Raw genomic sequence first — 24,754 nt, forward strand, 5'->3', positions numbered from 1 at the left:
ACGACAGAGCAGGAGGAGTAACGATTACTGATGAAACTCCTACATGATCGCACGACTCAAACTCGGACTGCGTTAGCGGAGAGAGGAGTAAGTACGTGTGTGCAAGACCATAAATCATCTTACGTATCTGAGATCCATCACAGAACAGCTATTGAAGGTGGGAGGGATTCGGTATTTTAACCAAGGACGTGTAAACCACGTGGATTAGGAGGCATTAGAAGTTTGCCGTAATGTTCACCATATCTCTTAGCTTCATTAGCACAGATATGAAACTCCTACAGCACAGAAACATTTCAAGCATGGCAGGCTGTGCTTTAAGTAGAGTTAATATCACATTCTTCATATCACACTACACGCCACCGACTTCAGAGCCACAGTTACACCTCTGAATGTATCACTTTTGAGTGTTATGACTGTTAACAGCTTTAAATATGACTATGTCTCCTGTGTAAAATGAAGTAAAGGATTAAAACAGCACTATAAATAAGAGTGTCAAAGATTTCATCTTACATTGGTGATGTAGGGTTCAATAGCCTGGGCAGTCCTCTTCAGCAGAGCTTTGGCCAGGTCATATGCTTGTTTATTCAAATTCTGGATAACAACAACAAAAACAAATTGGTGAATAAAACAGCAAATCACAGCAATGTTCAGAGATGTGGCTGTGAAAGACGAGGGTGTAGTCCATCATCTCTTGTCTGAATGCCATTTGGATAGTTCGGGAGCAGATGTCCACTTATTCTTGTGGACCAGTGCTTAAGCTGCTTTACCTCTTCCCACCTGCAGGGGTCTCACTGAATTAGAGAGGATGGAAAATCATACTGGCCTCTGTCTAGTGAACATTTCAATTTATTTTTTAAGGTTTTCCTTTACTGAGCCGGTTCTACTTGGATCATCTCTTGTGGCGGTACTACGAGCGCGTTACTGAGACAGTTAAACGGATGCGCATCTGCACTTCACCCGACATACCTTGTGCGCTGGCACTAGATTGACCAACACGGTGTCCAGCAGCTCCTGCGATACGGTGTCTCCCTCACAGATGATGGAGCTCATCAGATCCACCATATGCATGTGCACTTTCTGGTTGTGCCCATTGCTAGGGAAACAATGCACAAAGATTAAGGACGGACTCTTTGTATAACTGATGTGACTTGTTTTTCTGACAGGACCTCTCATTTCAAAAAGTAACCTTCCTCTCAAACAAAACACTATGCGTCTTTGAAAATGCACCGCTCACACAAAGGGTGGGTAAACCTGCTCATAATGATCTGCACTACAGCAGGGCAGCAAAGCTTATTAGCTAAAGTTAAATCTGATTGACTGTCTTCCTTAACAGTACCAAGCATTACCAGTCTCATTATGTGGCACTCTCTGGAAACACCACTTCCACACATACTAACACCATCTCACCAACACCTGCTGGATCACTGAGAATATTTTAAATGGAAAGCAGGCTTCTTTAGATTCTTTCAATGCAGTAAAAAGAAAATAAAAAGAATTAAGCACCGTGTTGGCACAACCTTGACACAGACAACCACAATCTTTCCAGTGGCAAAGAGCCAGATTCTGTACTGCAGAATTTAGCCCTGGAGGTTGTGTTCAGCACAGTAAAATTGAGAGGTGGGGGTTTAGAAGAAAAAAGAAGAGAGGCGAGAGGGCAATCACTTAGAAACAACTGTACCGCTACTGTGCATTTTTACGATGCAGCAGCAAAGACAATTTTCAGATGTTTGAATCACAGCAGCTTAGTGCTGTCAGGACTGCAGGAAGGCAAAAAAAAAAAAAATTAAGGAAGGAATTAGAAAAAATAAAAATCTGGGCACAGACTCACATGCAATACACCATGAAAACCGAGGTGGTTGGTTGTGACTTATAAATAGGGACTCACTTGATGACCTGGAAGAGAGTTCTGTAGAGCTGGGTGAAAATCTCGTTGCTGTCTTCAAGCTCAAAGCAAATGTTGTAGGATTTCACCCATGCGATGTTCTGGGGGGAAAAAAAGAAAAAGAGGCGACAAGATATATATGAAAATATTCATGCAGCACAGCTGTGTTTTCTTGTCAAGTGGTTAAAACACTTATAGGCTTCAAAGTTGATATGGTGACAAAATTCAGCTCTTATGAACGAGCAGCAGCTCAGTGAAGTGTGCATGCGTCTACCTGCTGAATGCTCCTTCCCCCTTTAATTCAATTGTATTTATCTAGCACCAAATCACAGCAGCGGTCTTCTCAAAATGCTTTAAATTGTATCACAGAGATAAAGCCCAACAATCAAAGAGCACCCTTTGAGCAAGCACTTGGCAGTGGGAAGGGAAAAAAAAAATCCTGAGAGAACCAGGCTCAAGGAGGAGCAGCAATCTGCTGTAACTGGTTTACCTTCATTTCTGGTCTCCACCAACCTCTGAAGCCCTTTAACAGTTCAACGCTCCAATAAGTGTCTCCCATTAAGTTCACTTCCCATTTTCTGACTGGGTTGAGCTGGAGGTTGGTGCTAAGTGGGTGCTAGGGTTGGGTACTAAAATATTATGCAGGTTCCAAAACCTAATAGGCTGTACAAACAAAAAATATTGTGCCACTTATCATTAATCCATAAATATACACTGTATGGACAAAAGTACTGGGCCACCTGTATATAACATCTACAGGAGCTGCATAGATTAACAGACTGTAGGGTCCAATCCACCTGTCCTTATCATGTAGCTGGTAGAATCCTCCTCTATGGAAGGCTACTGCTACTGTCAATCCAACACATTTGCAGTTGTTGTCAAAACTCATATTGCTTTACAACATTTAATGGAAATGCATCTTGATGCAATACATGCAAAATTGTAGTTTAACATAAGCAGGCAAACACCAACAAGTACGAGAGACTTACAAATAAAGCAATCTTGAAACAATAAGTTGCAGCAAGTCTGACTGCTTTAGAAGTGCCTACTGTACCGGGTACAGTAATGCATGCAATCTTATGCTAATGGAACTTGCTAAACAAGAGGGAAAAAACCAACAAACAAAAAACCAACAGCTATAAATGCAATCATTTCCAGGTAACATTCAGTCTTGTTTTTTAAAATAAGCCTGAGGGTATTCAGCTGTGACACCGTGACCAGGCACCAGCCGCCTCTTAAGAGGACTGAAATTGGACACTAAAATAAAACTCGCACTCAGTCCCAACAGGTAAGGACAAATGACACCAGAGGAAACAGTATTTCAGGGCAGTGACCAAGTTTAATGATAAAGCATATCAATACTGGCCAGTGCAAGGGCTTCAGTGTATTAGGGCTGCATGGCTCTGGATCTGGCTTGCTCTGATACACACAGCAGAAAGCACTGAGATAGCACGACAGTGGAGAAAGCAAATGTTGAGAAAGAGTGAGAAATTGTTCTTCCAAAGCCAACAACTACTCTGTGTGCTGTTAGCACAATTAAAACCTTTGCAGTTGAAAAAGCAATTCAAGTTCTTCATTAAGCCACCCACTTAACATGCTTAAAAGTGACCTTTTCCACTACTCCCACTCTCCACTGATATGTTTTACATATCCACCGCATGCTTTGTAAGGATAACATATATTCTTTAAAGCTAGTTAGTATGAACTTGGCCTGCTTTGAAGTTAGTGTGAGCTGACTCTACTGCAGGAAGATTACTTCTTCATCAGAACTGCTTAATATAAGGCTGAGATGAGCTCACAGTGATCTTGACCATCAAATTTGAATCAGTTCATAAACTAGGCCTGTGCCATATCAAACCATCTGTTATAGTAAGGTAGAGATATTTGTAGTGATATAAAAATGTCAAATCATTGCCATGTGTTTATGTTTCCTAGTGCATTTTACAACACAATAAGCCCAGGCACGTCTGAAAGCGAGAGTTGTGTGTTAGCCTCTGATCCAGTACCTAAAAAGAAAGCTCAACAATGCACAATACTTTGTAAAATATGCAAGAATACTGTTCCCTCTGAAGGTGGAACATTGAAGTTGTTTCACTGCTTGAGGCTAAAACACACCACCGAGTACCAGCAGTCTACAGAGGAGGAGATACTAACAGCTGGTGACATGTGACCCAAAGGTAAACAGACAACTCCACTGAGCATCACTGGAGCACTCACTAGCTGCGCTCCATATGACAGTAAGAGCAAACAGTGGATGAAAATTACTGATGCAGCTACATGGTGGCAAAGCAGGGCTTTAAGCATTTGGTTAAAAAGACTGAGCCAAGTCACAACATCTCAGGAAGACAATATTTTCCGATTTCATCACATGGCAGTATTTGTGCAGGTTGTTGAAGTGCTTCAAGGCTAAATTTCGAGCAAAAACATTACCCAGGTAAACGATATCTCTCACGACCATCATGTATTACACACTCCCACAACAGATCATTTGGACTTCACTGTTGCTGTATTAACAATAATCATAAAAAAAAGAAGAATAAAAATGGCAAGATTTCCCTCGTCTTCAAATGGCCCATTTATGCCACAGTTAGAACTGCAGCTTTAATTACAATCCTAATAATCATTACGTTGCATACAAAAGACAATGACTTGCAATTAAAAGCAGTTTGTCTCTTTCAATTTGTGGGGAAATTGCTTCTTGGCACAAACTCATAATTTAATGAAAAACGCACACACACACCGCAATGAACCACACAAGCAGGAAGACCGAAAAACAAAACAAACCATTAACGAGGGAAAAATCAAATCAGAACGAGATTCTTCAAAGAGCTTCCAAAAATGCTAAAGGTTAATTTAGTTTAAATAAATAATTTTCTGAAGGCGCAGTACATTTTTTTAATCCTTTAAACGGAGTTCAGATACGGTTAGCTACAGTCATTTATTATGCAACCAGGAGTGCACACATGCATTAGGCCTCAGTCGCACAAAGTTGGAAGGAAAAGGTGTACTCTCCGACCAAACAGAGAGTGGTTGCTAGGAGTTGCTGAGTGAAATCTATTGCAAAGAGGAAGCCATCCTTTCTCAGTGCACGGCTGACCTTTTACCTGCACAATGCAACGCATGCTGAATGCGGTGGCACTTTAACATGCCTTTCAGAGACATCAGAAATACTACTTTATTGTAAAAAAGCATCTCTGCTGCCATTTAGAGATAGCATCCACACACAGAGCAAAGCCTTCAGCAAAAGAAGTAACCAATATCCAAGTGGCTGTTCCTGACAGTTCTGTGATGCACAAGCCTCCATTGTAGCAACCAGGTGTACACCTCTTGGTATTTAATGTCACAACAAACAACTCCACACACTCCACTGTTGCAATTAAAGAGCCAGGACAGCACAACACAACACCACAAATTTTGTAAAAGCTCAAATTAAACTCCTCGCTGTATTTTGATCAAACTACTTGGGACCAAATTCAATTTACTGTGACCAAAGCCCCAGTGCTACACGTTAGCCACAAAAGCTCAGTCACGCACCTCCAGCAGGTAGAAGTATCTGTTGAACTGTGCGCTTTTAGTGTCCTCCAGGCCTTTCAGTTGTCTGGTGATGAACATGAAAATGTCCTAGACAAAACAAAAACACGCATACAGTGAATCCTTCATGTGAGCAGCTCTACTAAGCAAAATTCAGGCATGATCAAAAAATTACACTAAAGTAAATAGAAATACATTGAAAATGTTCAAACTGTTAATAAAAGGACACACATTGAATGAATTTCAAGTACACCTGTTGACTGAATATATCAATTTGTCCAATTAGCATTAAATTATTCCTCTAGAGAAGCAAAAGCAGAGTTGTCTAATTACAACAGTAACTCTAACAAGACAGAGTGAAGACATTTCGAGAAAATATGAATCACCCTACCTTTAGTTTGTCTGGGGAAGTGTAAGGGGCCTCTGGGGCATAAATCCTGAATATGTCTGCCAGACAGCAGGCCACCAACAGACGCACATCTTTATCTGGGTGTTTGAGAAAGAAGTCTGAGGCCAGGTGGAGGGCCAGGTTCAGGTAGAGCTCCTTCTCTTCCTCAGAGTCCTGGTCCATGTCCATGAAGGTCTTGACGACCATCTAGAAAAGAGATGGGGCATTTTAAATGGGGGAAGGCAAGTCCCCGAGGTTAATGGCCGAGCAAGGGGTAAAACAATCATCACTCCAAGACAATGAGGTTTAAAATGGGTTTATTCAGGTACACCAAGCAAAGTGAAACATTTTGTTTTAAAAAGATGATTATTCTTTCACTGATATATCAGCAATATTCCTCAATAGAAGACGACTCCTAAAACTACTACTGAAGCAGTAATGACCAATCTGACACTGACCTTGAGCCTTCGAACCATTTCCTCCTTGGAGATTTTGTCAGAGATCTCCTTGACCCCCGGGGGGTAGGTCACCTTCCCGTCTGTGGCTCGAGCTTTAGAGTGAGCCATCCTCTTTAGCTCTTCACTGCCTGCAGAGAGACACAAGAGCATTAATTACAAACACAAGAGCAGCAATACTATTTTGACAGAGAGCAAAGGAAGAGAGTCAAACCCCAGAACCTTGAAAACTTGCTGAATCTTGATTTTTTTTTTTTTTTTTTTTTTTTTGGGGGGGGGGGGGGGGGGGGGGGGGCATGAAAAGGCACAATGTTAACTTCTTGAGACCCACAGGAAATCTTTTACTTTAAAGCTTCTAAAGCAGCCTGAAAGAGAGCAACCTCTGAAGTATTCAGCGAGATATTCACAGCGCAGCAATAGCTTCCTACAAGCTGTGTCCAGGATGAAATTGCTGCATTCAGAGAGCAAGGCTGATTTTTTTTTTTCCCTTCCTTGTGAGCTTCTGCTACCATTGTGCTCCACATTTCATTACCGCAGCCACAAGCATTTCACGGATTTACACCCAGTTTGCGTTTTAGGGCATTCACATGATACAAAATGTGCTTTGACGTCCAATTTAGCTGCTCTTAACCAGATAATACATGCGGCACCTTTCAAACACCTAAATGAACCATTCCCACTGTGGCTTTCCCCCCCATTAATGACATTAAAAGCAACAGAAATGTGTGCACCCAGTAAGAAGAATTTACTCTTCACCTAAAGCCTGAATTGTCAGACAAACTAAAGCCCGGCTAAGGTTTATGACTATACCAAGAGCTTGAATGAGCTGAGGGGTGCACTATGAAATCATTTTGACATAGCTAGGCTTTCTTTGTGTTAGCTGGCTTAACAAAATCCCAGTCAGAGATAACAGGTATCACAGAAGCGGTTATCGGCTTTCTTTGTTAACCCGGGATTTCTGCTTCAGGCTCCGTGTGCTCTCAGACAAAAAGAGGCATAATTTAACTCTTCTTCTGCACAAAATGGATTAACTGAGTGCAGCCTACTTCAGTCAGAGACATTATCAGAGGAACATGTGATAGAGATCTACAAAAAAAATGTTACTGCAGAAGTTAACAGTGGCAAATATGGAAAAAGAGCAAAGCTGCAGAAAACGGTTAATCTTTTAAGCAGATATCTGTATTCCCCCCCCCCCACCCGGTGCACTCTGAGTGCTCTCAGGCTTTATAATTAAAGCATTTAAACATCAGTGCATTCAGTTCTGACATGGTACCACAGTCTAATAACAGAGAAGGTTGAAATCAAATTAGTTTTTAGTCAGATCAAAGTAAAATTAATTTTACAGATTTAAAAAGTTTTGGTGATTCAAATGAACCGATTCATTTTCTCATTTGTGGGCATTACAGCAGTTTAAAAACAGACTTGACAGCTCTTTAGGATCACAAGCCAACTAGAGCTGGGCGATATAAGATTTTTTCATATCACGATATATTTTTTTCATTTCAGGCGATAACGATATCTATCACGATATAAGCCAAATAACTATATTTGTAAGATTTAAATGTGCCGTTGCTCACAAGTAAAATGTGAAATAATCAGCAGCTTGTTTTTATTTAAATATTTATTTCCCATAATAAGTTCAACAGGGTAGATGTACTTAAGGAACATGAGACTTTTTCAGATAAATAAAGGCAAATATTGCAAACTACACAAAAGGCAGCCGCTAAAGCGTTTAAGTTTCAAAATAGAACAAACGAAACAGACTAAATTGTCAATTCCACTTAGAAACAAAATATTAATTCTAAAAATAAATCTTAGTTTGTTTTACAGAAGAACAGACAAAACTGACTAACTTTTGTCAATATCAAATAAACTGAGAACTAAAAGGAAATTCTCAATCTCTCCTTGTTGTATAGCTGAGCTTTTCAAACAGTTTTAACAGTTACTTTAGTCTGACAAAAGCCGAATGACGAATTAGCGCTTCCAGTCAGAGACTGAGGCTACGTCCACACGTACACGGGTATTTTTGAAAACGGAGATTTTCCGTTTTCGTTTTAAAAAATAATCCCGTCCACACATGAAGGAAAACGCTGCTATCCACAGAAGGACTGGTAGCTCCCCTTACGATAAGGGTTCAGATCGCGCGAACAGGTGTGGGATTAGAGCTCTGGGTAGCTCCCCAACTGGGTCTAGACTGGGTCTAGAGAGTATTTTAAATTCAGGGAATTTAAAATAGAAAGTAGCTCGTCCACAGAAGGACTGGTAGCTCCCCTTACGATAAGGGTTCAGATCGCGCGAACAGGTGTGAAATGTGTGTGTTTAGTTAGTTAGTTTGTTTGCTTGTTTTAATCAATTTTAAATCATGCTTTTTATTTGTTTTTGTTTCTAATGTCTCTGTAAAGCACTTTGAATCACCTTGTTGTTGAATTGTGCTATACAAATAAATTTGCCTTGCCTTGCCTTATGAACATGCCAAAGCAGCAGGTGGAGCTAGATTCCTAACCGTGCAGAAATGTTGGCCAATCAGAAGTCTAGAAGCCACGGTGGGAAAAAGTAAACAAAGCTGGGGCATAGAAGCAGAACCGAGTCGTATGTGTGGAGGGACAGTAACTGTGTGTATTTGTAAGCATTTAAACACTGCAGAGAGTAGAATTAACAGTATTGTAGAAATTCATTTCACCGAAACAATAACGTGGCGCAGTGTGACGTCAAAAAATGCGCACACCTTTGACGCTGCGTTTTCTCCGTTTTTCTAGTCCACAGTAAATGCAAAAATGGAGTTTTTAAAAATCTTTGTTTTCAGTGACCAAAAACGCCGTTTACGTGTGGACGAAAGGTGCAAACGCATAGAAAAATCTAGAGAAAAGTTTATTGTATTTCCAGACTTGCTTTCGGCACAATTTACAGTGCACGCTACTCTGTTTTTTGTCAGACTTGAAATAGCCGAAATACCTTCACGGCGGTACGGTGGCTGGCTGCTTCCCAAACAAATACACATGTGCGGCTTGGCACTTGTGCTGTACGTAACAAGTCATGTGACGTGACGCTGCGGCTGTGATTGGTTCGGCTCTGCGCTACGTAATTTGGATTGGCTGTTCTTTTTTTTTTTAATTTTTCTATCGAGAAAAAGTTCTATCGCGATACATATCGTTATCGTTCTATCGCCCAGCTCTACGAGCAACCAACTGAATGCATGGGCACCGCTGTGAATAAGAGCTGCATTTTGATCACTTGTGACTTAACCTCTGCAGCATTAGTACGACATGACCCAACAGTTTGCATATATAAAATGCTGATGGCCCTCGCTGCCCCTTTTCTGCCCCCTATCTAATAAAGTCAGAAGCCTGTGACACAATTACTTAAAAATGGTACTCCAGACTATTTCAACTCTTAATGTAACCTGCTTTGGGCCAGGTTTTTCTAGCTAGGCAAAAAGCCAGTCATCTGTAATGTTGAGAACGCAAACTTTAAGCTCGACATACCTCGCTGACTCATTAATTTAGCTTTGCAGTGCTCCCCTGTGGGCACTTCATGACACTCAGTTCTTGTTGTTCTACCCTCCACGACAACACTAATAGCTATAGAGAAAAAAGTGTACATGTGAGAGTACATTGGCATGATTTAGCCAACCCTAATTAGTGGTAATAAGGGTACTAAGTCATAACATCTGTCTTGTTCTTTATAATCTTTGCAGGCTGTTTTTTAAAAACATGTTGTGGCTTAAAGAGAACAGCAGGCTGACATTAACTAACAAAATGTCTGCAGCTCTTGTAGCTTTTGCACAATGTTTAGGCCCAGTGAGCTGCTTGGTTTAAATATATCAAAACCCTGATATTAGAAACTAGAATCCAAGACATGGCAGCTTTCCTCGGTTACAGCTCAGAAATGCTGCTATTAACCAAAACAGTAATTTTCTCCAGACTCACGTCTTGGTCTATTTTCATGTCAGTTTTCTAGCCGTTAACATAAACTCACAAAAACAGCTAACAACGCAGACATGTAAAAATATTTAATAGATGAAGCAGATTAATGTGAATGTAGGTACTTAGCCGAAGATCGTGAGTGCACAGACTCATTTTGCAGTCGTTTACTTTTCCCATTTCAATTCAATTCAATTTCCAGAGAACCATCAGAACATAAAGTCCCCTCAGGATAGCAAGATGGTAAATTGTTGCATCACATGTAATAGGAAGCAATTTATAATTTGCTATGCTGTCCAAAGAAACATTGACTAAAGGAGCCAGTATTCAAAGAGTCATATAATGGGTTTCTCAACAATAAACCAAGCAATCTGAAGACGCTTCCTTTGACTCTATGTAACTCGGGTGGGCCATCTTTTATATACAATTATAATTTACATACATCTCATTATTTCCTTATAATTTTAGTTATTTAAAATAAAAATGAATCAAAATCAAACTTGCACATAGTCAGTCATACATCAGTAATGAAATCAGATCAGATGGCGGTTTAAATAATGCAATCAAGTTTCAGAGCGAGTGATAATGATTACCTTTGTGAGTCATATACAAAAACCACACCGCAAAAGCGTCAGTGTTAACACACACAGGTTAGATGTTCTAGCTTGATATTTCTCTGCAACTTTAGTGGCGGCTATGATAATCAGCAGAGGTGTTAGCTGCTCGCTGTTGTGCGTCGCTGTGGAGGAGTTTGTTTGTTAATTTTCTCAGACTCTCCCACATCTCATAATGAAATTTAGCTCCCTACTTGGGGATGTGATTACTTTGTGTCGTGCCCAAGTATCCGCCCCTTTCCGACTCGCCCGCTGGCATGCACTCACACTGTGCTTAATGATCTGGGTATGCTTCAGTTTGTCTCGCACCTAAACTCCTCACACAAAGTCACTGTCGCTTTCAGTCCTAGACAGTGACATTCGTGATTCTCTGCATTTTCAGGTTTAATGGGGCCCTTTTGAATGTGATGACAGACCGTCCAATCACGTGGCTTATAGATTTGTCAACATGGCAAGGTAGCTGTCCCTGAGGAAGCTTTAGAGTTCCATACTTTAGAGCAGTTAGGGCATCACACCGCACTACTATGCCGATGTACAACCTCTTTAAGCAGCCCCCACCCCCAGAAAAAAAAAAAACAAAAAACAGAGCATCACCGAAACATCACATGCCATGGAGCAAGCAGCCCTCATGCATATCATGGGGCTTTCAGTTTTTGCAACCTTGCATCTGTGGCATCACCACACACTGAAGGAATGAGTGTATGATAATGATCTAATGATTCATCAGAGCAAAAGATTTCCAGATTATACCAAGGGAGACGTTGGAAAGACAAAAAAAATCCCAAAAGACTTTTGTACTCCAGTAATAACACTGATGTGGAGGTTTTGTATGAGTGGTGACACCTCTGCCGCTTAGGAGAATACTGGAGCCAGCCCAGTGCGCCCTCACTGGTGATATAAATGATGACGTCACTACTTGTGTGCACAATGACCACTGCAGCAACCATAATGAGCCCTTAAGCGGTCATACAAAGGTGGCCATTATCTCAATAAGTCAACCAACAGGTAAGCATGTTAGATCTCCAGAATAACTTACCATTGCAATGCACCCCACTAAGAATTAGACTCTTAATCACCTGATCACACTGAAAACTGGGTAAAAGCTTGACGGTGCTTGGATCAATCCAAATCTTTCTTCATAGCAAAGGCCTCTGGTGTATTCAGGATATGTTAACATAGCAAAAAACCCATGTGCACTTAGTAGTCGTGAAAATGTTACCTGATTTAATGACACACCAATGATCTTGGCCTTCATTTTGCTCACTGTCACATCCACACTATGATGCTATCCTATTGACAAAATCTGTCCATAAAGAGAGATATGGACACCAGCTAAAGGCACATGAGGCACACTTCAAACCCATTGTGAGTTCACCTTAGGGCAGCAAATTACTGTGCTTTCAATTCAGGATATGCAGGCACATGCTGATAACTTGACTGGCAATTTGGACGTGTAATGTCAGGTCACACAAGCCTAGAGACCAGTCTGCAATCACCTGGCAACCACTGGTCATGAAGGAAAGAAAAATGGAGTATCCACTAGGGCTGGGCCATATTATACCGTTCACGGTAATACCGGTATAATGTTAGGCAACGATAGGAAAATGAAATATCGCGATAGAATGGGAGTAAAACGCGCATGCGCAGTGCCTTTGTTTTCATACGCACATGGCCGATTGTTGAGTGAAACAGATGAACCAGAATTGGTTTGTAAAAATGGTGCAACTTCCGTGATGTGGAACTGGTTTGGTGTTTGTCCGTCAGATACACGACAAAGCACATTTTTTTGCAGAACATGCAAGCGGCCGTTGTTATTGTCATATTTGTCGGACTAAGATGCTCTTAAATCTGGGAGTAATCTGGGTCCTAAACTCCGTATGCTTCAGGTCAAACAACACTGCAGCATCACTTAAGAGTTAAAAACTGTCTAAATTCTTTCATCTTTAATAAAACGATCAGCATTGCTGCTTTACCAGGTGTAACTATGAAGTTTAACTTCCAGGCATCCATGAAAACTAAAGTTATTACATTTAACGGAGTTAGACGTTAGCAGGAAGCTAGTGGAAGTTAGCTCGCTAGTTTCGCTAGTTACCTAAGCATGATATAGCACGTTCTGACTGAGAGATTTCTGAAAAAAATCAAACGTACAGCTCTGCTATCACTTTCAACATAAATGAAGACAGGAAACTAAACAGCAGTGACGTTTGTAGGGTTACTGAAGTTGGGCTAGCTGGTATATAATGATGTGCTACGTGATCGCTAGCGACACAGCTATGTTAGCATAACATAAACAGTGAAGCTGGAGGACGAACACTAACACTTTTCCACTTATAAAAGTTAACGTGAAGGTTCTTCATGGTTAGAGACAAATGCAATCGCATGGCAGGATGTTGTAAACGGACCAAACTTCAGTCAGGAGAACAACTGAGATAATCCATCCACAATACGAGGTTAGTCATTAATATACTGCAACAACATGGGAATAGAGCAGCTGCCAGAGAATTCAACATTAATGAATCAATGGTACAGAAGTGGAGGAAGCAAGAAGAATGAGTTTAATAAAGTTTGATTTATCTGACTGCTTTGTTTCGCTTAATGTGCCTTATAATCCCGTGCACCTTATGGTCCGAAAAATACATACTGCACACTGCAGTTTAATGTTGCAAAGCACCTCTTTTTAACTTCAGTGGATATTATACATGGTTATGCTCAGGATATGTCAGCCCATTTCTACTGGAAATGCCTTTTGGTTAAACTTTCAGCAAGGAATTTGCATTTGCACTGTTACATTTTTATAAAGCTTTAATGTACATAAAAACCAGCTTCTTGTTTAAGTGAAAATAAATGGAAGGTTGTCTTTTTGCGCTAGTAATGTTGTGGAGTTGTATTTTGTCTCGCATCAATTATATCGTCGGTTATATCGTTATCGCAAATTTTCAAATATATATCGTGATAAATATTTTTGGCCATATCGCCCTGCTCTAGTATCCACAACTGGTGAAAACCACCATGCTGCTTTGGTTCCTAGCTGATTCTGCTGTCACTCGTAGTATGCACAGAACACGCCAGCTTGTCTGCAAACACTCGCCAGCTACTCCTCCAGTAGCAGTGATAATGTGAAAACTGCCAAAACTGAGACAGTTTGCCTTCAAAGTACAAACCAGGCCTTTGCAAAACTTGCTGACTGTCGTGCTGAAACAAGTTTTACTCTGAAGGCAAATGCAGTTTTCTTCACACTTTTTCCAAGTTTACTACTGCTCGGCTAGCACGTTTGCAGAGATTTTTGGTGCAGCAAAAATCTCTTCTTTGTAACCAATTTCACCCAATAACCACCAGCAACATCCAGGAATTACTCACCAAGCACCAATATGACAGACAGCTGTCAAGCAATGTGCATGACATGGTGTTACAAACTGCTATATGACTGCAGAAACCCAGACTACGGTTGGGTATTCTGAAAAAAGGGATCATATCCCAATCTTAGTTTCTGCAATGCTGTGGTTATGCGTGCATATAGATCTCTATTCAATTCAATGTTATTTATATAGCAACAAATTACAACAACAGGTACTTTATATTGTAAAGTAAAGATCCTACAATAATATCTATTAATACCTCTGCAATATCTCTCTGTAAAAAGGCATCACGTCTGCTCAAAAGTAAAAACTTATTTCACAAACCCCAGTATCCTACTTGGAGCTTTCAAAATATAACCTTTCAATATAATTCGAAGGTTGGTGATTCGATCCCTGGCTGCTCCAGCCTGCATGCCAAAGTATCCTTGAGCAAGCTACTGAACCACAAGTTGCTCTCTCATGCGTTCATTGGAGTGTGAATGTGTCAAAGTGTTAGACAGAAAGCATTTAAGCTTAGTAAAAAACAACAACAACAACAACAAAAAACGCTCATATAAATGAGTGTGAATGGGTGAATGAGGAAAGTTGTACAAAGTACTTTGAGTGCTCAAGTAGAAAAGAAAAGCACCATAGAAGAACCAGTCCATTTACCATAACAGATAAGTACCTTTTAGTGGGGAAATCTGTACGATTCCTTTGGAAAGTGCACAAAATGCCAAACCGAGATCCTCCTCATCCAACTGCTCACTTCAGCTTCCCTGACAGGCATTTGTTAGGCTGCCCGATCCACAGTTCAGACCAGGCAGCATGAAATTTAGCCAAATGTTTTTTGTTTTACTTGGCTCTAATATTATCTCCTTCTGCTCCTTAAGAAAAAAAAATGTAGTCGTTTTATTCAATACAACTACATAACAAAATACAATTAAAAAAACAAAACACTGCACATATGCAGCTATTAGAAGCCCTGAAAAATGAACAGATTATTTTCTTCTCTCACAACTGAACTGTTTGTTCCTTCAATTTCAGCTACTTTTAACCCCGAAAGAAAAACTGATTTATGAAGCGGCCTCGGTCAGTGGGTCTGCCGTCTGACAAAAGCGCTTGATTTAGAGACCAGACTCCAAAACCTAGTTATGAATCACAACCAAACAGTTTTCTGTAGCTGTAGTTGAGCTTTTACAAAAACACACAGACACACACACAGGACATTGGCAAGCTGCCAGATTGCTTGATTCTGACCTTCTTTTCCACCCACAGCTGCTGCCAAATTTGAGTCCATCCGTCTCTCATTCTGCCACACTGATACACAGTTGAGCTCTGGCAGCCAATCACAGCAGATTATTTCTCAACCTAGGGAGGCTGCGTGGGTACCATCCACCAGGGAACCAGCACTAAATAATCACAAAGGAGCAAGCTGTCCCATACACAACCTCCTGAACATGAGCTACTTTCAGCTTATTACTGGTTTATCACAGTAAAAACACATTTATCCCCCCCACCGAAAGCCTTTCCTGCCCCCCATTAGTTGCTTATGCTCTTCCCACTTTTGTCTTTTAAAGGCAGCTGCCAGCAGAAATGTGAGAACTTTCCATTCTTCGAACCTAATTCGAACTCTGACAGAGACATCCTTGATTTTAACCCCCCTCCCATTTGGGTGATCACAGGGATGAGGGTGAATGTCAGCAAACAGAGAGGGAACCGGACACCGGCCAGCTTTAAGGGCGAACTCGTCAACCTCCGCACGGGCACTCTCACAAAAACAAAGCGATGGAAACTGGCTGAAGAAGGGAAACGCTTTCAAAGAGTTGAGCTTTTCCTCAGATTAAATGAAATGGACAAGTGAAGGCTGAATCACATCTCTACGGGTATTAGGCAGCACACACATCATTACTCCTCTGTATCCATTCACCACAAGGCAACCATCAAAGAGAAACAAACTGAAAATCTTGGTTTTGAAGAGGAAGAGCTTGACTAAACATAATTGAGCTCAGTTTACAATTCAGTTAATGCTTAAAGGAGCACAGCCTGCATTTGATTTTTTAAATAGGGCCAAATTATCTCTTGAAGAAGTGCAAAGCAGCTCCTGATAAATGAGTTCTGCCTGTAGCATTATTTTATTTGCAATTCGCACAAAGAATGAATACATTAAAATCCTATTTGGGATTTTAAATTGTGTTATTTTTAAGAGGATTTTTTTTTTTTAATTTATTTATTTTGTTTGTGTTTGTGTGTGTGTAGAGAAATCCATATGAAACAAATATCTAACCCAGCGTTTCATGGCCATGTAATCAGATATTTTAGACTGCTTACAATCTTTAATCCGCTCATCAAAACGCAATGCTGATGATGAAGCGATTTAAAAACAATAGCAATAATAAAATTAAAAACATATACAGAGATTAGATTTTTCATATACATATATAGACTGATAGCGGTCATATCAGATGCCCTACAGCTCTCTGGAAGCGACTTAGCTGCAAAAATAAATATGTCCTATTTGATCACACGCTACTTTTTCACCCCCAAAGCTTCTATTTGTGTTCATATTTTCATTGTTGCGCAAACTCGTTAAGTAAAAGTCTTTAAAATCTCGAGAAGCCTTAAATACACAATTACCGCTAGAGGATCAGGTCTCTGCAATTTAAAGAAACAAAAAAAAAGTAATGCGCCTTTCACTAAAAGCCCGCAATAATGAGCGTCACAACGAAAATACTACGAGATCACTACCAGAGTTAGGCTAATAATTTATTCTCAAGGCCGATTTCACGTGGGTGAGTTTATTACACAGTCGGGAAGCTGTTCGTGAATAGAGGGTATTGTTATTGGTACAGCAGCGTGTTCAGGCCAGGCTGCCTTATTGCTGTTATGTTGACTGTGGCTAATCCATCTAGCTGCTGTTAGCTCGCTAGTATCCACGCTAAAAACTAGCGTGCCGAGCTAGCGTTAGCAGCAGAGCAATCTCAGTGACAGAGGGCGGACTGAGAGTAACGCTGCACCGAACAAAACACACCGGCTAACTACCGTTATATCCATATCAATATCCCGAGCCCGCTCACACAACCAACCCGACCCCCACTGTCTGTTCGTGCTGCGGGGAGCCCAGTCAGCAGACTACTATTTTACTAGCTAACCATTTTTTTGTTCCGCCGCAGGACCAGGTCAACCAGCGCTGTGAATCGGACAAGGCTGCCGAGAACACAGGCAAGCGAGGCGGGCTCTGCTCCGCCTTTTTTAGCGCTGGAAACCCGGGAGCTCCGCGGATACATCCTGGATCACATCGACTCTGTGGCAACGACGTCCGAAAATATCGCTGCTTTTCAATCAAAACGATTCGCTTCGTTGTGCATTTTCTTACCTGTTACGGTGAATTGTGATAAATCGTGTCCTCCTCTGCAGCTCTCTTCCCCCTCCTAGCTCCAAAATGGCGCCAATATGTATAGATTCAGTGCCCGTGGGTAAAAACCATCGATGGGTGGGTAGCGCCACCTATAGGGCGAGTTCGGGTACTTCTGCTGAGCCCTTCACGTGACGCGCAGAGCGTCTTTTTCAGTTTTTGTTCGTAAAAATTTCCAAAAAGATTTCGAGTATTCAAACACATATAAAATAAAGTTCCTGTAATATATCTAACAGTCCTCGTGAAGCGCACTTTAAAGATAAAAGCAGGTAATTTGCAATAAAAAAAAACCCCACACTAAATTAATTTAGAGTGGATTTTATTTAGCACAGGCCTATAAAATACACGAACCCTGCCAAATAAAACATTAGTCTTCTTAAACAGAGATTACATTTAATCCCACAGTTTTAAAAAATAGAGTTTTAAACATCCAAACGATAATGTTTTGACACTATTCTTTAAGGCATTGTTGTCTGTTTTGCATATCAAACGGAAAACCCAGGATTCCGACAGAGCCTGAACTCACCACCAACCCATGATTCAACTAAAGGGGTTTGTGCGTGAAAATGATCGCATGAATATGACAGTAATGGTGCATTTACGTTAATCCTGTGTAAACTGGAATTACAAATATAAATAGTTGCTGCTGAATGGCCCTTCTGGCGTTTTAAGTGCACCCTTACTGTTAGAATATATACCATATAAAGTCATTTATTCACACAGACATTTTAAAAATAAAAATCGCATTTATGGGACAATGCCCATGGGTATTTATTTCTCAATTTCCTTTGTTTGCTAACCTACTCATTCACATTTTTAATACGTCTAACACATTTTTGGCTTTCAAATGATAGATTTTCTGACTTCAGTGGCTTTACTAAAAAAGCAATATTACTGAAGTTATACAACCTTCTTGCCAAGCTAGTTCACATAACGTCCAACTAAAAATAAATAAATAAATAAAGATGTAACTGCATGCCTCATTAATCTCCTGCTTGCTTTGTCTTTCTCCGATGGGTCTCTGGCCAACATGAGCCAGCCCATAGAGGGAGCTCCAATATAACATTTCGGATTTGGATCGTTCAAATAAAGCATCGCGCTTGCTGCAGAAGTGGATTGGGCACAGAGTCTTGTTTCAGCAGAGATTTTCTGTAGTTTTTTGATAAAAACAATTTTAATTTAACTTAAATTTTAAAGATGGCCCCAAAAATGTACCACTACACTTTCAAATGCATAGCCAGCCATTCTTGCTGTAGTCAACAGAGCCTTATTATTAATAAATAATAGAGGGCACCGTATCTCTACCTATATTCGAGCCTGCACGCCGCTGTTCTCAATTAACCAATCAGTGCCTAGAGAAGGTACGCGTAGGCTATAAATCTCACGAGCACGAAGTTGGACTGGTTTCATGGCTCCAGGATGGAGGGGTTCCTGTCCACGTTTCCACCATACAATGTATATGGTAACCCTGTCTGCGCTTCCCCGGCTCAGGTCGGCAACTGGGGCAAGAGAGATGGTCGCTTCATGAACCCCCAGAGCCTCAACTACCTGGAGCTCTACAAGACCCTCCTGTCCCAGGTCAACCCCAGTTTACCCCCTCAGCTCAAGAAGGCGAACACCAAAGAGTGCGGCGTGCAAGTGAACGCCAGGGTGGATAAAATTGTCCAGTGCTCTCTGGGCCCCAAAACGCTGTTTTTCGATGAATTTCCCACTCCCTGCAAGCTCCCCATGAGCCCCGATGCGTCCACACCGGAGGAGAAGGCGCAGTGCCACACGCCGCCAATGAGCAACCTGCGCTTCCTGAGGCCCGTGTCCATCTATTCGCCGGTGTTTGACCGCAGGCTCTTCCTAAAGAAACTCGAAGACTGCGCTGGTGAAGGAGAAGGTGAAGCCGCCGCCGAGCAGGCCACGTCCGAGGCCAATGGGGATCAAAGTGGCGAGGAAGCCCCAGAAGACTCCAAGACAGCTTTCCACCGGTCTCCAAAGGGATCCAACTTTCAGGTGGATGCGTGTGGGGCAGTGGCGTCGTTAGGCCTATTTTAGGGGTGCTGAAGCCTCCCTAAAATATTCTTAAGCCCCCCTAAATAATTTGGTGGGGGTTTTTTTTTGTTTTTGTTTTTGTTTTGTTTTTTAACTTATTCGATTTTTTTTTTTTACAGAACTTGCAGACAAATTCAATATAAAGATGCAGGAATATGAGTTTAAAGAAATAATAATATAAACCTGTCGCTATTCACACAAATATGATCATAACTCGGTTGGTCCCTTTCGCTTTACATTGTTAAGGTAGCGTCAGTGCTTCGTTATCCAATCCCTTCCAGTTGTTCACAGGGGACATCCACATGACTGAAAATCCAGTCCTCGTTTTCACTGCTACTTTACACTCCGCTCGTATACACCTGCAGAAACACTAGCGTGCATGTGGCAAACGGCAAGAAATCATGGATATACGCAAGTTTTTCAAGAAAGTAAGTTTTCATCACTGGCTGGTAGTAACAATTAGTTAGCTCCAGCTAACAGCAGAGAGTCCCATGTAAATAATGAACCAGGTGCTCCCCATTTTGTAAATAAAAACCTGGCTAGCGCACTAAGTTAAATTGTTAGCATAATGTTAATTTCTGTCACTCGTTTTAGCTCTGAAAAATCCAGCTGAGCTCATTCAGGTATGGTTATCATCAGTGGAAATAATAATAATCACTCCATCCCCATTAACCTGTAGGAGTCAGGGCAGAGGAGCACAGAGAGGCAGAGGGGAGAGACGTCTGCTGGAGAGGTGAGTCAAAGGATGGAGTCATTTGTGATGGAGACAGTCTGATTAGAATTTTATGGGACTCAATATGGATATGAAATATGAAACATTTCAGTCACGGTACAACATATAAGACCTGTTTAACTTGAGCTTTTATTTAGGAGAGTCAAGGTTAAAAAGTGGAGAGAGCAAAGAGAGAGATATGTATATAAGTCAAATTAGCCTGACTCACATATTTTTGAGGGTTCTATTTTAATATTACTTCAATTCAAGTAATTTAGTAATATTTTTCAGGGCTTTAAATTGCAACCATTTTAGTCACATGCGTGCTCAAAATATAATGTTTGTAACTTCAAAATATTTGGGAGCAACAAATTACTGTGGAGCGGGAGCAGAAGTCATGATATTAGCAATTTACATTACAATTCAGTATGTTTTAATGTATCTTGAAGGGTGAGGCAGAAGGAGTGGCTGAGGGAGAAAAAGGTCAACAGGCAAGTTCAAGTCAGAGAGAGCAAGGAGAGACAGAGGAGCTGCAGCAAATAGATCGAGAGGCAGAGGAAGATCAAGTTATTACAGAGAGAGGAGAGCAAACAGGCCAAGAGAGGGAAAATGATGAAGCAGCTGCAGCAACTCATTCTACTACAGGGTTTGATTTAGGTGACAAAGACACAGGGCCCAGACAGGTGAAGCTGAAGAGCTATCCACATGATACTTTTGGTACACAGAAGCGAGCATTTAACCACAGCTGGTTTGAAAAGCACAACTGGTTAGAATATTCAGTCAACCAGAATGCAGCTTTCTGCTTCCCATGTAGAGTGTTTGGCAAAAACATCAAACATGATAGTTTGGTCAGTAACTGTTGCAAGAACTGGAAGAAAGCTTTAGTCATCTTTGGCAAGCATGAGATGGCACAAACACATAAGGACAGTGTTGTTACATGGAAAAGCTACCAGGGAACTAACAAACAGGGAAACGTTGCACAGATGATAGCAACTGCAAATGTGAGGGAGATAGTCGAAAGAAGAGAGTATCTCAGACGAATTGTTGCAGTCACCTCTATGTTAGGGAGACAGGGACTCCCTTTTCGTGGTCATGATGAAGGTGAAGACAGCCCAAACAGAGGGAATTTTCTTGCGTGCATGGAGCTTTTGAAGGAGTTTGATCCTTTTCTTCAAAAACATAATCCCCCATCAAATGCACAGTATATCTCACCAACATCCCAGAATGACATGATTGACTGTTGTGCCCAGGAAGTTACTAGTGTCATTGTATCTGAAATGACAAAGTCTAAAGTCTATTCCATCATGGTGGATGAGGCAAGGGATAAAAAGGCAGAGCAGTTAGCTGTTTGTGTCAGGTACGTGTCAGAGGGGGCAGTGAAGGAGCGTTTCCTTGCACTTGCAGAGATAAAATCATTTGATGCCCAGTCCATTGCAAATGAGATTCAGCAGCAGATCCAAAACTATGGTCTTGCAGAGCTTAAGTGTGTAGCACAAACATATGATGGTGCAGCCGTTATGAGTGGCTCCACTGGAGGTGTACAAGCGCATTTTAGAAGGCTCCATCCTGAGGCTATCTATGTGCATTGTTATGCTCATCAACTCAACCTGGTTTTGTGCAATACTTGCAAGGCTGTCCCAGAGGCTGTGGAGCTTTTCAGCTTGTTGGAGTGTGTGTATTCTTTCTTCAGCACCTCCCTAGTCAATCATCATAAGTTCATGGAGACTCAGGCAAAGCTTGGATTGACAAAAACTGAGCTTGTGCAACTTTCAAACACTCGCTGGGCATGTCAGTTGCGATCAATCAGTGCAGTTCTTGAGACATTGCCTGCCATTTTGGAGTGCCTATCTGCAATTGGATCCCCCATAGCTGTTGGTCTCAGAGCAAAGCTCTACAAGTTCTCAGCAGTCTATGCACTACTGATGTTTCAGTCGATTCTGTCTGTAACCGAAGGACTCCACAAATTCCTGCAGAAAGAGACTTTAGACCTGGCAGAAGCTTTTATCTGCAAACAAGCTGTGTGTGACACACTTAAGGGCAAACACTCAGATGCATTTGCTACAGAGCTGTATGAGAAAACCAAGGCCCTGTGTAACACCCACAGTATCCCTGAACCAGGTGCCAAGACAAGGCACAAACAGAGGAAAATGGAGGATTTTGTCCTGGAGGCAACTGTGGGTTCACGCACTGAATTGAACAACTCAGACACATTGAAAAGAGAGTTACTTTTCCCTTGTGTGGATCGGATGGTTGGCGAGCTTGATCAAAGATTTTGCAGTGTAGATGCAGGGCTGCTAAAAGGCGTCCAGGCATGCAGTCCTAAATCTGAGAACTTCTTGAGTGAACCACACTTGAATGAACTTGCAAAGCACTACAGACTTGACCTGAAAAAAGAGGAGGTTCTGGTGGCCAGAAACTTTCTTACCCGGAAAACAGAGGCTGGATGTCCACCCAAAAATATGTTGTCTGTGTACAACCTCCTTGATTCAGACATGTTTCCCTCTCTGAAGGCAACCATCCAAGTTGCCCTAACAGTGCCTGTCAGCAGCTGCTCGTGCGAACGGTCCTTTAGTGCACTGCGTCGGCTGCACTCCTGGCTGCGTCAAACAATGGGTCAGAAAAGACTTCACAGTCTTGCAGTCATGTCTATTGAAAAAGACACGCTTCAGCATCTGAGTCACAACAGAGTGATTGACCGATTTGCCACTCTTAAAAACAGACGTCATTCTTTGATGCTTCCACCCACCAAGTAACTGGTGATTGCAGCCAGAAAAATGTACTTTTTTATTTTCAGTTTTTTTCTTGTTATTGATGCAGCAAACACATTTCCTCTGTTTTTTTTGTTGTACTGTATTATAAAGCAGACTGAAATAAAACAATAGATCTATTGGTGGCCTAGGATGTTTAATCTGTCCAAAAAAGTAGGAAAACAATTTCTCAGTCTTTGTTTTCTGTTTGTGAAATTTTGTGCTCATTCACTACGTTCGTTCATGTCGTGTGCATCTCTTGGGGGCTAAGCCCCCCCTGTCCTTAAAACCTAGTGACACCCCTGGTGTGGGGAAATGGCAATGAGCACTGTCTTTAGCTTTCCAATCCACGATGTAACTCAGAAAAGTCCCTCAGTCATCTATGGTTCAAGCCCTCAAACTATAGCCTAATTAGTATGACTGTCATTTAAAACCTATTATCCATCCGAAAATATAGATTCTTTTAGTTAATTGGCAAATGTCATCGTAGGCTCATTTAAATTTGTTCTGATTTTAACTCGGTACTTTTTTTACACTAAAAAACATCTAACGAAACTCGATTTATTTAAGATTTAAGAAGTGTAAAAGATCATAACGTGTTCAAAAATACAAAGAAATAAAGGGCAGTATAAGATACTAATTGCCCAGACTGTTCTGTATTTAGAAAAGATAAAAAAATGTTTTTAAATTGAAAAACTCTTGTTTATTAACTACTTTGTAGTATGAATGGTAACGGGGTAGAGCCATTATTAATGGGAAACTCAAAACATATCACGATAGTTAAGTTCAAAATCTATGCACTCACTCACATTCTCCATAAAAGTATCATCAGAATGTTTACAGTCAGTGCAGCCCACAGGGAAAAACCCAGCTGTGGTAAAAAAAGATTTTGTACAAATTTTATTTATCTTTGTTTTTTCCAGTTCCTGGAGCAGAGGTATGGGTTTTTCCACTGCAAAAAGTGCAACATCCGGTGGGAGAGTGCTTATGTATGGTGCATCTCTGGAACGAGTAAGGTTAGTGGTAACGAGCATTGCACAAACAAATGCCTGCTGAGCTAAAATAGAGCGACTGCTTTGGCAGGTGTACTACAAGCAGCTCTGCCGGAAGTGCCAAGTGGGGTTTAACCCCTACAGAGTGGAATCTATCCTGTGCAAGGTACGTGAACTTGTTTTTGAGGAACTTTCGCAAGATGATTTGTTCACTTGGACTTAAAGTGGAGTCGCAGGGTCAGTCAGATTCTGTGTGGGGCATTTAAATAAACTGGATCACATTTCTAAGGCACTATCAGTCTCAGTAAGGCATTCCTTCTGTAGGGATGAGAAAAGCCTGTGCTGTTTCTTATGCTGGTGATGTTCTTTTACACCCCCTGTCAGGGTTGCTCTCAGACTTGCTGCATCTGTGAGAAGAAGCAGAGGCACATTAACATGAAGAAGCCTCACCGTCAGGACCTGTGCTGTCGCTGCAAGGGAATGAAGCTGTCCTGTGACGCCACCTACAGCTTCAAATACATCGTCTAAGTTGCCCGCCGTGAAAGCCTGAGGTTACACCAATAAGGCTGTGTAAAGTCATGCCACAAAGAGAAGCTGCCACCGCCCCCAGTAGCAAACTTGAAGAGTCACTCCAATCGCTGCCCTGGTTTGAGCCAACTTTAAAAATTCATTCCCCCTCACTGATCCTGGTACCTAACATGAAAACTATTTTTGTATGAAGAA

The 24,754-nt window shown here is 41.3% G+C and overlaps 2 protein-coding genes across 4 annotated transcripts in view; one reads left to right on the forward strand and one right to left on the reverse strand.

Annotated features, from left to right (window-relative positions):
• pds5b (PDS5 cohesin associated factor B) overlaps positions 1 to 17,654 on the reverse strand; it is a 35,175-nt gene extending 17,521 nt beyond the window's left edge. Inside the window, exons 1-7 of the mRNA XM_085420791.1 lie at positions 17,502 to 17,654; positions 6,260 to 6,387; positions 5,805 to 6,008; positions 5,417 to 5,503; positions 1,886 to 1,983; positions 967 to 1,093; positions 511 to 591 (exon numbers count right to left, since the gene is read on the reverse strand). Of these exons, the coding sequence (XP_085276917.1) occupies positions 511 to 591; positions 967 to 1,093; positions 1,886 to 1,983; positions 5,417 to 5,503; positions 5,805 to 6,008; positions 6,260 to 6,367 (705 nt within the window). The 5' untranslated portion in view covers positions 6,368 to 6,387; positions 17,502 to 17,654. The remainder of the gene's footprint in view (positions 1 to 510; positions 592 to 966; positions 1,094 to 1,885; positions 1,984 to 5,416; positions 5,504 to 5,804; positions 6,009 to 6,259; positions 6,388 to 17,501) is intronic.
• Positions 17,655 to 18,663: 1,009 nt separating this feature from the next.
• Positions 18,664 to 24,754, forward strand: zar1l (zygote arrest 1-like). Of its 3 annotated transcripts, none has more exons than XM_085420792.1 (5): positions 18,664 to 19,541; positions 20,260 to 20,313; positions 23,963 to 24,055; positions 24,123 to 24,197; positions 24,416 to 24,754. In XM_085420792.1, exons 1-5 carry the CDS (start codon positions 18,960 to 18,962, stop codon positions 24,557 to 24,559), a joined length of 948 nt encoding a protein of 315 aa, XP_085276918.1. In that variant the 5' UTR covers positions 18,664 to 18,959; the 3' UTR covers positions 24,560 to 24,754. The 3 variants fall into 3 exon arrangements, with proteins under 3 accessions (XP_085276918.1, XP_085276920.1, XP_085276919.1); XM_085420794.1 differs by having other exon boundaries at positions 23,963 to 23,976; XM_085420793.1 differs by lacking the exon at positions 20,260 to 20,313.

This window comes from Rhamphochromis longiceps, linkage group LG10, assembly GCF_057381845.1.
Source record: "Rhamphochromis longiceps isolate RC_006_pf linkage group LG10, R_longiceps_female_GT1.1, whole genome shotgun sequence".
Taxonomy (NCBI): Eukaryota; Metazoa; Chordata; class Actinopteri; order Cichliformes; family Cichlidae; genus Rhamphochromis; species Rhamphochromis longiceps.

Bases quoted from the DNA above. Each gene is read 5' to 3' on its own strand.
- zar1l (XM_085420792.1), top strand. From the start codon at position 18,960: ATGGAGGGGTTCCTGTCCACGTTTCCACCATACAATGTATATGGTAAC. The intron at 19,542-20,259 runs GTGGATGCGTGT...ATTAACCTGTAG, and splicing joins CAAAGGGATCCAACTTTCAG to GAGTCAGGGCAGAGGAGCAC. The intron at 20,314-23,962 runs GTGAGTCAAAGG...TGTTTTTTCCAG, and splicing joins GAGAGACGTCTGCTGGAGAG to TTCCTGGAGCAGAGGTATGG.